At 43.0% G+C, this 14,495-nt stretch overlaps 1 protein-coding gene across 3 annotated transcripts in view; it reads left to right on the top strand.

Moving 5' to 3' along the window:
• pidd1 (p53-induced death domain protein 1) overlaps window positions 1-14,495 on the top strand; it is an 87,671-nt gene that overhangs the window by 33,582 nt on the left and 39,594 nt on the right. For all 3 annotated transcript variants that reach the window (XM_041196494.1, XM_041196493.1, XM_041196495.1), the window contains exons 7-10: window positions 949-1,059; window positions 6,633-6,815; window positions 6,971-7,118; window positions 11,734-11,869. In XM_041196494.1, the coding sequence (XP_041052428.1) occupies window positions 949-1,059; window positions 6,633-6,815; window positions 6,971-7,118; window positions 11,734-11,869 (578 nt within the window). The remainder of the gene's footprint in view (window positions 1-948; window positions 1,060-6,632; window positions 6,816-6,970; window positions 7,119-11,733; window positions 11,870-14,495) is intronic.

Here is a 14,495-nt window from a genome sequence, read left to right as displayed (position 1 = left end):
TATCCTGCCCATTTCCTGCCCATGCTTCTCCTTCTTGAAAGAGCCTAAGTACCTCTCTATACAGCATTCAGTTGGTTTTTAAATGATTCCAGGATTTTCACCTTTATCTAGAAGTCCTGCCCACATATTGATCACCTTATATACATCTTAAGATTACTTGTGAGATCCTCCATTTGAGGATAAAAAGACCAAGCTTCTCCAATCTTTCCTCATAACTTTTGGCATTAGTCTTTCTGTGTCTTAATGGTCAAAGGGGAAGATCCTAATCCATGCCTTCAAATTCCTGTGTATTCTCACTTTGCTCTAGATATGGTGTTCACCAACTCTTTGCAACAACTCACGCCCTCTGCTTTTCTCACTCGGCTTAACTGCTTGATTTCCACGCCAACCACGCCTCCATGCTGTGCTTCACCGGAGGATGTTCCTCTAATCTCTGCAGTTCTCTCTGAAGACCACTTGGCCTTACTCCCTCTCTAAGTCAGTATTCAAAGGCTTACTTCAGCCCTGTATCTTGTAGTGTGCCTAAATCTGACTTCCTGCAAGTGCCCACTGTCTCCTCTTGCTAAATGCTTTGAGATATTCTTTCAGCTGGCATGTACCACAGAAATGGCGGTTATATTGCAGGATAATTGGTAATGATTACACTAAATCACAATTCCAAAGATTGGGAAATGCTGATCAGAAAATTAGATTAGGAATTTGGTGGTGGTGAATTATTTTTGAGCTGTGGATTGAATGTGCCTTGTTCTGATCTGAAGACAGTTAGAATAAAGTGGACACCTGTGCTGTCAGGAGTCTGTATTATGTGAACATTGAGTTGACCTTAAGATTGTAGTGGTGAACTGCTGATCCAAGTGTGTTCACATTGTACCAAAAGATAATACTGAAAGGCACATTATTGATCAAGACTTGCCTGATTTAACATAATTTTTCCTTGTGCACGGGCAGGAAGTGCTCATCCGGATGCCATATATTCCTCCTCAGTCTGACTGCCAAAGGGAGGTCGTCATCCGGACATTTAGTGAGAGCTGGAGTGATGTGGATACCAAGGTGTTCGAGGTATTTTCTCACCGTGGAGCTAATCAGTCAGGTTCACATTTTTATAAGTGTATTTAAAGCGGACAGTTAGTTTTTTCTGAGTGGTCCTTTAAATGCTAAATGTTGCAAAGGGAAACATCTGTATGTTTATTCGTGTCTCTTACTAGCTCTTGGTTACCATACTTTATGCTTTCAAAATGATAGAGACCACCTCCAGAATGTATAAACTGAGCGCACATTACTTTTCTCTTCCCTACTGGGTACGTGGCTGAGGGCGACCAGGCAAAGGCTGTGCAAATATAACTAGGAAAAAATTGTGTGATGGCTCTATTCTGCTTTTGTCAGAGGTTGGTGCCAGCCATTGCTGCTGCTCTGCTCTATTTAAGGGTTGCATGACAATATTAATGCATCTATGAGTGAAATATTATAGCCACAGGTTTATTGGGAAATAATCTATACTGATAAACTCAAGCTTTCTATATATTGTAAAGCAGGCAGCTGTATGCTGACTGAGAAATGAATACGGGTGAAGTACAAGTGAACTTTATTGATAAATTTTGTAATTAATCCTTTCGCCTGTTTAAAGACTACAATGATCAGACTTATACATGGCACTGTGATGAAGTTGTTGAATACAATATTGATTTCCCAAATGAAGAACAGTTGATTCACAGTTAAAGGTATCAGTGACTTGTATGGCTTTCCTTCAACAGTAAACATTGTTTTCATCAACTTTTTAAGCAGTATTTTATTTGTAAAACGTCTGTGTGGTCTATTAGTTTTAAAAGTTAATAATAATGAATGCAATTTTGGGTCAGTATGGTGTTAGAAACATTCACGCTTGGCTGTCTGTAACATCAACCAGAATTCTTTGGGGACTGAGTCACTCTGAGTCATCACACTGAAACAACACATTGACGGAATGTATCTTTCCTTTTATTTGGATATGGTCTTGGTTGGGGAAGTTTGTTACAGTTAGTTTCTTATAGTTTTGGTTGTGTAAATCCAGTGTAGGTTGTACGGTATGTCTTTCTCTAGTGGTCAGTCATATGATGTTAGTGAGTTTTTTTATTTTTGTTGGCACCATGTTGATGCTGCAGAATTCTTCAAAGGTAGTCATGGTGATGCAGTTCCCATGGTTACAAGCATTTGCTGGTCTTTGCCTTCTATATATAGAATAAATTCCATTCTCCACTACAGGCAAAACATCATGTCTCCCGTAATGCTCTGTGTTCCGTAATTTAATTAAAACTTTTATAATTTTACCTGTACAGAAACAATATTAATATTTAAATGCAGAGGAAACCTCACAGCCATACTTTTAAGTTCAATTGTCCCTAGCATTCTCTTCCCATTTCTTTTTAAATTAAGTAAATTGTCCCAGTAGTGTCATTAGTAACACAGCATGTATAATTCAGGAAAGACTTAATTCTAACATTTTTAATTCCGAGGTTGCATCTTTGTTGAATCAACTGAAATTTTAGGGCTGAATTTAACAAATTGCAGTAGTGTCATGGTGGTATAAGAGGAAGTGTGTGGCTCGACCGCTCCCGCCCTGCCCCTTTCTCCCTCCGCGATTAAGCACTGGTCAGCCAGTTGTTGGATGAGGGCGGGACACCCTGTAGTGGCGGGGTATACCATGACCTGCATAATTTAAAGGGCCGCCGGCAGTGTTGTTGACACATGGAGGAGCAGTATCTGGCATTCCGCTGCCTATCAGCTCAGAGGAAAGGCAGTGCTGTAGGAAGAGAGAGGAGGAGGAGCTTAAAATCACTGGGCAACACATCCGGCCTTGTTATGCTAACACTGATGTAAGCTGCCATCTCTGCCATCTCCCAGATTAAAATGGTGGAGATCACAACTGCTCCCCCATCGCCCAGAGTGACCCATTTCTAGAGCATTGGCAGCCATGAGCAGTGAAGGAGGTGAAAAGCCAGGCAGCCCCACGTTTGATGATGACTCTGTGCATGCCCTCCTCTAGGCTGTGACTGAACTGTGAAGGTTCTCCTACCACAGGTAGGAAGAGGAGACCTCCCCACAAGACCAGGGAAGCCTGGATGGAAGTGGCAAAGGAGGTAAGTAGCCGTGCGGTCATCTAGAGGACTTGGCTACAGTGCCATAAGAGACTGAATGACCACCTCTATTTTGCAAGGGCGAGTGATAAACTGAACTGGCAATGTGGGTGCACACAGATGAGAGGGTATGTGGATGCACATGGGAAGTGGGTGTCAGGAAAATGGAGGAATGGACACCACGTGGCCAGAGTGCCAACTGAAGAAGCTTCGACACCCTGCCTGGTTGGGGCTGGAAAGGTAGGGTGGCATGCAAGCAACACCAGCACATGGAGGAGCAAGGCACCATAGGTTGTGGGGCCAATGCTAAAGGCTTGATCTCTCCAGGGATGAAAATTATCACTCTCTCATTGTCTTCTCAGCAAAAGAGGGCCCATAATTCCCAAGAGAGGTCAAGGACCAGTGAAAGAGTGCCCAACCTGGGAGTCAGATGGAGGAAGACATCCTGCAGCTGGCCAGTCACCAAGGGTGCAGATCTGTTGGCCATGGAGAGGCTGGATCCTGTGCCGGGTGTAGTGAGCATCTGAGGACCCTCGCTTGGTACATGGGGTGGTTCTGTGGCTGTGGTGATGGAAGGATGGGTATGTATTGGGCAAAAGCTGAAAGGGCATTACTCTTGTCTCATGAATTACATTGGGTAAGTGTCTGTTTGAGATGTGGCAATCTGCAGTGTTGAACGGTGCTCACCTTCCTGTTTTCTCCAACAAGTCATCGGCCCCAGCAGCCACTGTCCCCAATGGACAGGCATTGATCGCTGAGGAAGATGGAGGGACCTTGGAGGGTGCACCTACCCATCCTTGCTCTGCACCTTCCATCAGCTCAGATGCCTGTAACCCAGTGGGAATGCAGGCATCAGCCAACATAGTAGCACAAACTGGTTTGTGCGCTGCAAAAGCGCTGGACCAGCTGTCAGAAGCTATGACAGTCCAGGTCTTAGACACTTGGAGGAGTGTGAGAGTGCAGGTTGTTGCTGAGCCCCAGGCTGATGACGAGCCTCTGGAGTCATCCTTAAGCAGGCAGATGCTGGTTGTATAGTGGGAGGTGTGTGAAGATCTGGCGGTGATTCCAGGAGGTATGCGCGCCCTGGCATGGACAGTGGAGAAATCCATCCAGGCCACGAGTGTTGCAATTCCTTCTTGCCTGCACATGTGGTTTCCTCCATTGAGAGATTGGCGACTCTCATGGAGAGCCAGAATCAGCGGAACAGTCAGGGAATGCTCGGCAATGGGCACTCCTGAAGGTGACAGTGGCTCTTCCACCATTCTGCCAGTAACACCAGTGCCTCAGGGTGGTGTGGTGACAGAGGAAGCTCCTATCATTGTGCAGGAGTCCCTCACAACACCGGGATTCTCACCTCCTCAACTGATTGAGGATGTCTGTCAAGGTCATCCCAGGTGAAGGCCCATGAAAGTCAGCAGTCTGCCTCCAGCACAGGGGAAGCACCATGGCACAGGTAGGATTAAGAAATCACTCCAGGTATGCATGGGTCATCATGGATGCTTGCTGAAGTCATTTTTCTGTGTGAGGTATTGTTTGTGAATCTTTATTAAATGCATATTTAATAAAGCACCGAATATGATCGTGCTTTTGCAGTGAGGAATCTCGGGGTTAGATAGTAGTGTAAAGGGCAGCGAGCCCATGAGTACTTGGTGATATCTGAGGTGGCACAGGTCCTCAGAGGTTCCTTCGCTGAGGCACTGTGCAATGCTGACCTTGATGGTGTTGGCTTTGAATGGTCATACGGGATTGCAGAATGGGAGATTGCGGAGCACTGCTCTTTGTATTAAAAGGTCTCACATCCTCTGTTTTAGACCCCCAAGTCTCTCAGGCAGCCAATCCCTGTTGATACTCAGGTGGAAGAGCAGGCTGGTCTGGATCGTTCTGATCCCCTTCTGATTCCTCACCCGATTCTCCATCTGTGGATGCGTGCTGGTCAATGAGATCCTCTTCTGCCAGGGCCACCTCCTTTCTGGAGCACAAGGTTGTGAAGAGCACAGCAGAAAACCAAAATCGAGGAGACACAAGCTGGCACCACTGTCTCAGGCCAGGCATTTGCATCTCATTTGGAGAAGACCAACACCATCCTTACTGGTGTCAAGAGCCATCTCTCTATCAGATATGCCCTGTCACTAAGTATCCATCACTCCATTAGCAGTGTTGGTTGAATAGTTGGGGCACCTGGGAGCACCTGAGGATATAGGCATCATGGTTACTGCCAGGATACTGAGCACTAATCTGCATGATCCTCTGGTGATGGTCATATACACGTTGTACATTCAGGGAGTGAAACCCCTTGCCATCCATGAATGCCCTTGGCTGGTCCATTGGTACCTGGATGGCCACAGGTGTGCAGTTGATGACTCTCTCAATTTGAGGAATCCCACTATGACACCAAGCCCTCTGGCTCTCTTGGCCTGACTGACCTCATCTGTAGTATAGTCAATGAAGTCACCCGCTCTCCTGAAAAGTGCATCGCCCTGATACAGTGATGGGTTCATGCCTGTGAGATGCCACACAGACCTCCAGCTGGTCCCTGGAAGGACCGTGAAGTATAAGGGTTCCAAGGCAGCTGTCACCTTGAGAGCAATGGGGAGCAGGTGGTCACCAGTTCATTTGGAACTTATCTCCCCTGCCAACATTTCACATGGAGATGTTATTGCCTCCTGGAAGAGACGCAGCTGGTGAAAACACTGGCATTGCAGATAGTTTGGGCATTGCCTGTGCACTTGCCTGCAGTGTAAGTTCTTCTTGGCTGGCCTTGCTAAGCATGATCTCTGCAGCCTTCTGCCCCAGGAACCTCACCTGGTACCTCCTGCAGCTGGTCAGCAGGGTAATACTATCTCTGTCCAGCTGCCCTCCTCTTCTTCCTCCTGCTGTTCTCTTCCTTGTGGAAGAGCCTCCACCACAGTGCACAATGTCCATGGGGCCAGTGACCTATATCCTTCAGTGTGACCCTCCTCATTTAAGAATCCTCTGTGGCTCCAGGGCCCCATGAACTGTGAATCCCTTCTGAATCCTCCTTTGTAGTATATTACCTTGAGAAGTTGGCCCAGGATCAATCAATGAAAAGCCCCTCGCCTCTAGCAGCAGAGCTGCTGCCTTCACTTTCTCAAAGTGAGTCCAAGCTCCAGTTTGCTGTCCATGAAAAGCTGCTGTGAATCATTGCCCCTGTTTGGCCTGTGACTTCCTGAAAAATTGCATGGGCCACATCAAATTTGCATTGGCAATTTAATTGCCTTAATTAGTTCTTAATTGTTGATTTCTGAAAAGCAGGTGGGTTTTTGATCGCCTTCCAAGTTGTTGCAGACAGGTGTCATGACATTGGCTACCTGACCCTGCGACACGATCCTCGATTTTACAGAGGAGAGACAGCCGCCTGATGCATTCCCTAGTGTAAAATTCAGCCCTTAGTGCAGAAATAGTTTGTGGATTTATGTGGTTTACACTGTGAAGGTAAATTCCAACGTTTGCTACTGCTTTTTCCAGTCATTTCTTTTGCAAACCAATCTTTTTCCTTTATAGTCACAATATATAGCCTGCTGCAGTGTGCTCCATTTCTCCTGGTTCCTTGTCATTTCTCGACTGACGGAGAATAACTGTACCATCCCCCTTGAGGGAACTCGACTGTTTTCTTCTGTGGATCCCAACATAAAGGTGACCTTCCCACCTGGGGCAGTAAATGAGTCTCGCAAAGTGAAAATGCAGGTTTGTGCATCATGTTAAATATTAAACCCTGGAAATAAAGTACCTAACATATCGCCTTCCATTAAACAACCCATTGTTTTATTCTGTAATTGTATGCTTATCTGGTTTCTTGCTCAGCCAAACACTTTTTAAAATCTCCTTAAATTTACATACAGGTGTTACCAGTTGCTGTAGAGGAGTTACACAAGCTCCTAAATGATCAAGATTCTGCAGCAAGTGCTTTGCTCTGTTTGTCACAGAATACAACCGACAACTTCCTGAAACCAGTCAAGATTCAGCTTCCATTACCCAGTGGGATCACAGGTCAGTGTTTTAATACTTAAAATAGCAATGTGTTTGGGAGATTAAGTGTGTTATGGATGATAATAGCCTTATTTCATCTCTGATGTCCAGAATCAAATTTAATTGGAGCAATTTAAAATAATGCAGAGACTAGGGAGTGTACGTAGATAGGTCTTTGAAGGTTGCAGGACAAATTGAGAAGACAATTTTTTTATTATTCATGGGATGTGTGCATTGCCCGTCCTTAATTACCCTTGAGAAAGTGGTGGTGATCTGCCTTCTTGAAACACTCCTGTCCATCTGGTGAAGGCACTCCCACTGAGCTGTTAGCTAGGAAGGTCAGGATTTTGGCCCAGCCACAGTGAAGGAATGGCAATATTATTCCAAGTCAGGATGGCATGTGGATTGAATGCAAATGTGAGGTGCTAGTATTCCTGTGTACCTGTTGTCTTTGCCCTAGGTGGTAAAGGTGCTGTAGAAGGAGCCTTTGTGTGTTGCCACAGTGCATCTTGTAGTTGGTACACACTGTTGCTCTTGTTTGCCAGTGGTGGAGGAAATGAATGTTAAGGTGGAGGATGAGATGCCAGCCAAGCAGATTCCTTTGTCCTGTATGGTGTCGAGCTTCTTGAAGCTGCACGCATCCAAGCAAATGGAGAGTATTTCATCACATTCCTGAGGTTTTGGAAGGCAGGAGGCGAGTCACTCACTGAATGATACCCAACTTCTGACCTGCTCTTGTAGCCATATTGTTTATCTGGCTAGACCGGTTAAGTTTCTGGCCAACGATGACCCTCACAATGGTGGGGGATTTGATCATGGTAATGCTGTTGAATGTCAAGCGGAGGTGGGTTAGACTTTCTTGTTGCAGATGGTAGATAGGATCCTTGGCTTTATAAATAAAGGCATAGAGTACAAAAGCAAGAAAGTTATGCTAAACCTTATAAAATGCTGGTAAGGCCGCAGCTGGAGTACTTTGGCCAATTATGGGCACCAGAATTTAGGAAGAATGTCAAGGCCTCGGAGTGGGGACAGATGGGATTTACTGGAATGTTAGCAAGGACGAACAATTCCAGTTACATGGAGACACTAGAGAAACTGGGATAGCTCCTCTTTGAGCAGAGAAAGTTACTGAGAAAATTGATTGATGCTTTTAATGTGGTTAAAGAATACCTGTTAATTGCATACATACACAGTCAATTCACAGATCACATCCAGCTATTAGCCAAATAATTATTTACAGAAGCCTCACCCCATTTAGATGTTTAACCAGCACAAAGCAGGTTACTATTTTAATCTCACAAAATAACATCACATAAATACACCAGTTTCCTTTTCTCCAATTTTATTACAGAGTATTAGCTGAACATGACATTCTCAGGAATGTTTTACTGACCTGTGCAAACCAAGCTCAGTTTCTCAGTGTTATTTAATAATTCAAGGAATTTACATTATTGCAACATAATTGAAGACTTAAGCAAGACAAATTGATGATTTTTCCACAATTATAAGAACCAAATCAGCAGGATAATAATATAAGCTGGAAATGCTAGAAATACTCAGCAAACCAGGCAGCTTAATAATGGCACTTGCTCACTGAATGAGACCAAATTGAATGCACCTTGGTGTCACAGCAGCAGCTGGTTCCCCACCTCTGCTCCCTTCCTGTTGAAAGTAAATATACGGCTCACTGCTGGCATGGGGTGTGGAAGTGCTATGAGGGGACCCTTTTGAATTCACCTTTCAGAAGGTTCCCTCATGCAGACCATGGTTCACGACACTCCTTGGTTGCTGTGAGCGACAACTCTTTGAAATGCTGGCCCCACTCCAGGAAAATTGCGAAGGACTAGGACATGTCTATCCACGCAATGGAGCTGGCCAAGTTGGGAGTGCAGGGTGCAGGTTTACAACACATACCAGCCCATGCCATTAAAAGGCATTCCTGAAAATGGGAAACCCCGGGAATTTTTTAAAATATTCATTCACGGGATGTGGGCGTCACTGGCTAGGCCAGCATTTATTGCTCATCCCTAATTGCCCTTGTTTAGACAAAGGGTATTAGTGAACCAGATGGGTTTTTACAACAGTCAACAATGGTTTCATGGTCATCATTAGACTTTTAATTCCAGAGTTTTACTGAATTCAAATTCCACCATCTGCCGTGGCATGATTCAAACACAAGTCCCCAGAGCATTACCCTGGGTATCTGGATTATCAGCCCAGCGACAACACCGCTATGCCATCGCCTCCCCTTAGGAATTCTGGAATCAGGTCCCGCCTGCCATTTTTAAAGGACTCCCGAGTCATCCCGACCTGAGTAAAAATCCAGCCTGTAGTACCCAAATTAACTTTCGGAATTAATTCTGTCATTTTATCTAATAATGATACAACACTAATGAGTCTATAGCTACTTTGGTCTCTTTGCCACCCTTTTGAACTTAGGATGCCATTTGAGCTGTTTCCAGTGGGTTCTGAATCTCTCCAGTACGCTACAATTTCCATATAATGACCATTAATTCTTCCCAAATCTCTTATTTTTTCCTCTTTCAGCATACAGATGTAAACACATTAATGGCTCGGAATTTCTGCTGGTCGCACTTTTTTTTGCACAATTGTCCTGAAATTGGTCAAACTAATGCCAAAAAACCATGAAATTTCGAGCGTGCATTACTTCCAGGGTAAATCAAATTTCCGCCATCCTTTGCACTAGTTTAACAAAATATATGCTGGAAGCTGGTCTTGCCCACCGTACTTGTCACTCTATCAGCTCGTTAATCACCATTGTATTAATAAAACTGCAGCAAGTTACCATTTGTAAACATATCAAGGAACATTTTAAAGCAAGAATTATTTTTTTTTATTACTTTCTAAAAGCTGCATGATTGTGCTGTTTCATGGCAGATTTGATGTTTGGCAACAGAAATAGAGTAATTTTGGTCACAGTTTGTGCCTGGATTGATGATTGTGCCCAAGGCAAAAGCTCCAACCATTCTTTCCCTGGGGCTTTTAAAGTCATTTATGTTGAAGTTGTGAATTCTTATGTTATTGCAGTTGGGAAGGGCTTGTTGCTCATATTTTCCATAGTGAATGTTTGCAATATGTTCATCCGCTATTTTGGCCCCGTGCTCATCTTCTAAGAGCCTCTGACTGCTTTCTTACTGTTATGTTTTGCAGCTGTGTTTTTTTTCCATGCCTTACTTTGCTCTGACGTCCTTGTATTTTTTCTGGATGTCTCTATTAATCTTGGGAGACTCCTTCAACGTTTGTTGTATAGGATTTTGAGAGGCTATTTTTCATTTCTGTCTAATTAGTTAATCCATTTAGGATCACATTTTTTGGTCTGCATTTGCCTAATCCTGGATATATATTTTGAATTTTCAGTATTTTGATTTTAAGGATGTTTAATTTGTCCTTCAGTGAAATGTTATTGAACAAACCCTTCCCCCTGAATCAACAATTTGCTTTACCTTCATTTTCTTAACTATTGATTTTTTTTTAAACTAATATACTTGATTCTTGATCATTAGTATTTCTGAATCTCAGATTCTGTTGAACTTGGTCATTCTATGATTGCTATCCTCCTAGGCCAGAAGTTTCATATCATCCATGGAATTTGGGTCACTTCATCACCAAGACAAGATACACAGTCAAGCATGACATTTGCTGAAATATACTCCAAATGACTTGGATTTTCCAAGTTTATACTTGGTTGATTAAAGATCTCGATTAAAATAATTTTGTCGATTTCACACAGTCCTTGGGTTTCTTTGTATAGCAAACTGTCTTCTTCCTTCTGGGTATCCCTTCTGTCTGCCAACAGCAAGGATTCTTTATAAAAGGAGCTTGGTTGCAAACTCTCAACACAAAAGCACACATGGATTGGTATAGCTTCTGTCAGAGACACCATAAAGATGGTTGTTGCCAGAATTTTTTTTTAAATCACAGTGCAGTCTTTTGTTTAAGTACCTTAGTAGAGCCTGCGGAACCTTACTCTGCGTCTGACCTTGCTTTATCTGTCCTAACAGTGCAGGTTGTGGATGCTGTATGCTTAAAATGGCAAAACATCATTTCACATTCCTGATGTTCTGGCATTGCTCCATAGATCTCTCTGCCTTTTCTCTCCTCCTTTAAGACTCTCCTTAAAATCTGCCTGCTTGACCAAGTTTTTGGTCATCTGCTGAAATATCTTCTTATGTGGCTCAGTCTTCCATGTTGATTGATAATGCTCCTGTGAAAGGTCTTGAGATGTTTTACCATGCTAAAGGTGCTATGTAAATACAAGTTGTTGTTGTGTTAGACAACTGCCTAATTTTAATACTTAATATTTATTTCCTTATTTTCTCCACCAGAGCCATATGCATTCTGTAGCTGTAAGGGTAGGTAGGGACTCTGGGTTATATTTCTGCTGGCTTAGGAGAGAATGAGAAGAGCTCTGGATGGCTGTTCACTTCCTCTATGGAAATGCACGTAGTCTTTACTAAACTATACTTGCCTGGGTGATTAGAAATTTGTGCACTTGTATCTTCTTAAAAAAAATCATTTTTGAATCATGTACTATTCCTGTTTTGAAAGCTTATTGGAACTAGTAATTCTATTCAGTTTTAAACAATCTGATTTTTTAAATTAACTTCTGATCCAGGTTCAAATTTGGACCGCTCCAAATTACACTTACTTCATGGAGATCCAGAAGTCCAGGACTGGATGGACATTACTAATCAGGTGGTGCTGGAATTCACTCACTTGTATGCTCTTTTTGAAGTTAACCATTTCTCGTGGTAAGATTTTATAAAGTTTCACTCTTTCGACACATTTTTTGACTGATACTTTTTGAACATTCTCTCCTCCTTGGAGTTGAGGGGGAGCCAAACAGGTCCTTTTGTGACCATATTGGCTATAAGCTAACGTCCCTGGTGCTGGGAGATGAATTAAGTTGACCCTGACTTGCAACCTTTGTGGTCAATACATGAGTGAAGCAGCTCAGCAACATTCCAAATCCTATCGATGATTAACAGTTAACCCAGCTTATTGAGAGGATTTGGAGTGGCAAACTTGTCATTGGGAAATGGACCTTTTCCCAATTTACTCTGGATAATTTTAAAATAAAACAATGCCCTAACTGAACAAGTAGAGGGAAGTTTACCAGTGGATTATGCTAGTATGCTGTGCAGAATGTAGACTCCAGAAGTATCTTTCTGCAAACTCAGAGCCCTTAGGCTCGGCTAAGTTGGCTCTGAGCAAAATGTTTTCTGGGCTTAGCTGAGTGCTGGGTGCCTACTCTGAGTACAATGGGAACTCCGTATCCGGAAGATTGAAATTTCTGCATTTATTGGTTTGGAAACTCTTAAGCATGGTGATAATTTCCAAATATGTCTGTCTCCCAGCTAACAAAGAAAAATCAACCAATGGAATCTTCTGGAATGTAATGGAAATTACTAGATTAAAAGAGTCCTTGTCATAGCTCTCCAGCTCCAAAAGTCATTGGAAAAGTGCAAGTGTCAATGTTAGAGGCCATTTTAGCTAAATAGCCTTGAGCACTTCATTGCCTTCCATATGAGTGGCTGCCCAGGAATGCAGACTGCACATAACTTGGACATTGATGCACGATTCTTATATGGAAGAGAGCTGATTTGTTTAGCCCATGATTGCAGTTAAAAAATTCATTGCTGTTCTGAATATGATCAAGGAAAGTAGCTGGCTCTGAAGGAAGATATCTTAAAATACAAACTGCATCTTGGCTAGAGTTGACTAGAATTCCCAAAGTAAAATGTCCTTAATAGTAATGGGTGGGGTTGAAAAAATAAGCCATTTGAATTATTTCCAGGAAAGTGTGATGACTGCAGTGCAAAATATGTGCTTGATATTTGTGCTTTATTTGCTTTTCACTGGATAATTAATGCTCATGTTTTCTCAAGTTATTTTTGCCCTTTTATGACTACATAACAGCAGTGACTACATTCCAAAAGTAACTCGTTTATTGTGAGGCACTTTGGGATGTCTGCAGAGAAGGGAACCTTAACCCCTAAGAATGTGTAGGTGGGGCAGATCAAATTTTGGATTTTTCAACTGGGAATGCAACTATTCAAGTTACAGGACTTATAGACGAAGCTCATCTTCCTTGACCTGACATGCAGTGCTTTCACAGGCTGAGTTCGCCCAGTCAGGTGGTGGCCTCCAACAGGAAAACCTGCTGGATATGCATTATCAGTGGCCAGATCACTCCAGGGCACTATCAGAGACACATCCAGGATAACCCAGTGGCAGTGCAATGATGTATTACTTTGCCAGAACCGATATTTAGTTAAATTTCCCTTGGTATGACAATACTCAGAATGAGAGACATATGGATTGGCCTCTTGGCTAGATTCCCACATGTGCAGGATACCAATAAATGCATAAATGTGGTAACCTGAAAACCACCACAGCAACCAGGAGTTTGTATGAACTGTAAGGGATATTCATCCATCAATATGAAACTGGCATACAACTGCTAAAAAGATTCATGCAGGTCTGCGTCAGATTCACTGGGTGCTGTCATGAGACCTCTACATTGTGACAGCCAAACATGGATCTGGATGTGTCCTTCAGTACTCGCCAGTGAGTGTGTTAGGATAGTGGTGGTATGCTGCGCTGTGCAGAACCATTGCGCAACAGAGAGAATAGTAGTTGGAGGAGGAGGATGATGGGGCTTATCGCTCTCCTTTGACTGTGGAGAACGTAGAGCAGAAGAGAAGTTAGATGGGGCACCCTTCACCAGACCAGTTGCTGATATTGCTGCCAAGGATGTCCTAATATCACGATGCAGTCTTTCTCTTAAATTTTTTTGGGGTTTTTTACGCTATATATTTTCTGGTTTCTGTATCTCTGACCATTCCTGTAAGTGGACCCCTGGCTCCTAGTGACACAATGGTGCCTTTGCTCATCCAATATCAAAGATCTACAGGATAATGGACTTTGAATTGAATGGCTTCACCCGGTACCTGTGAACAAAGTACACTGTTCCATTTAATTACTTCTGAGAAATTTCAGATTAACGCCTATTTGTAGCTGCAGTGAAATTATTGGGCCCAGCAGTAAAGCACAGAGTTCCAATTTATAAATGTATGGCTGATACCAGGAAATAGTAATCTAACTCTTGATGAAAAAAAAAGTTTACAGTTTTTCATTTTTTTCCTTGTTTTTTTGTTCACATGATGTGAGCGTTGCTGGTAAGGCCAACATTTATCATGCATTCCCTTACTACCCTTGAAGGTGGGAGTGAACCATCTTCTTCAACCGCTGCTGTCCATGTGTTGTAGATACACCTACTGTGCTGTTAAGGATGGAGCCCCAGGATTTTGACCCAGCCAGAATGAAGGAACGATGATTATAGTTCCAAGTCAGAACAGTGTGTAACTTGGAGGG

This window comes from Carcharodon carcharias, chromosome 10, assembly GCF_017639515.1.
Source record: "Carcharodon carcharias isolate sCarCar2 chromosome 10, sCarCar2.pri, whole genome shotgun sequence".
Classification (NCBI taxonomy): domain Eukaryota; kingdom Metazoa; phylum Chordata; class Chondrichthyes; order Lamniformes; family Lamnidae; genus Carcharodon; species Carcharodon carcharias.
Note: the sequence above shows the minus strand (reverse complement) of the source record. Positions and strands in the feature narration are given on the sequence as shown.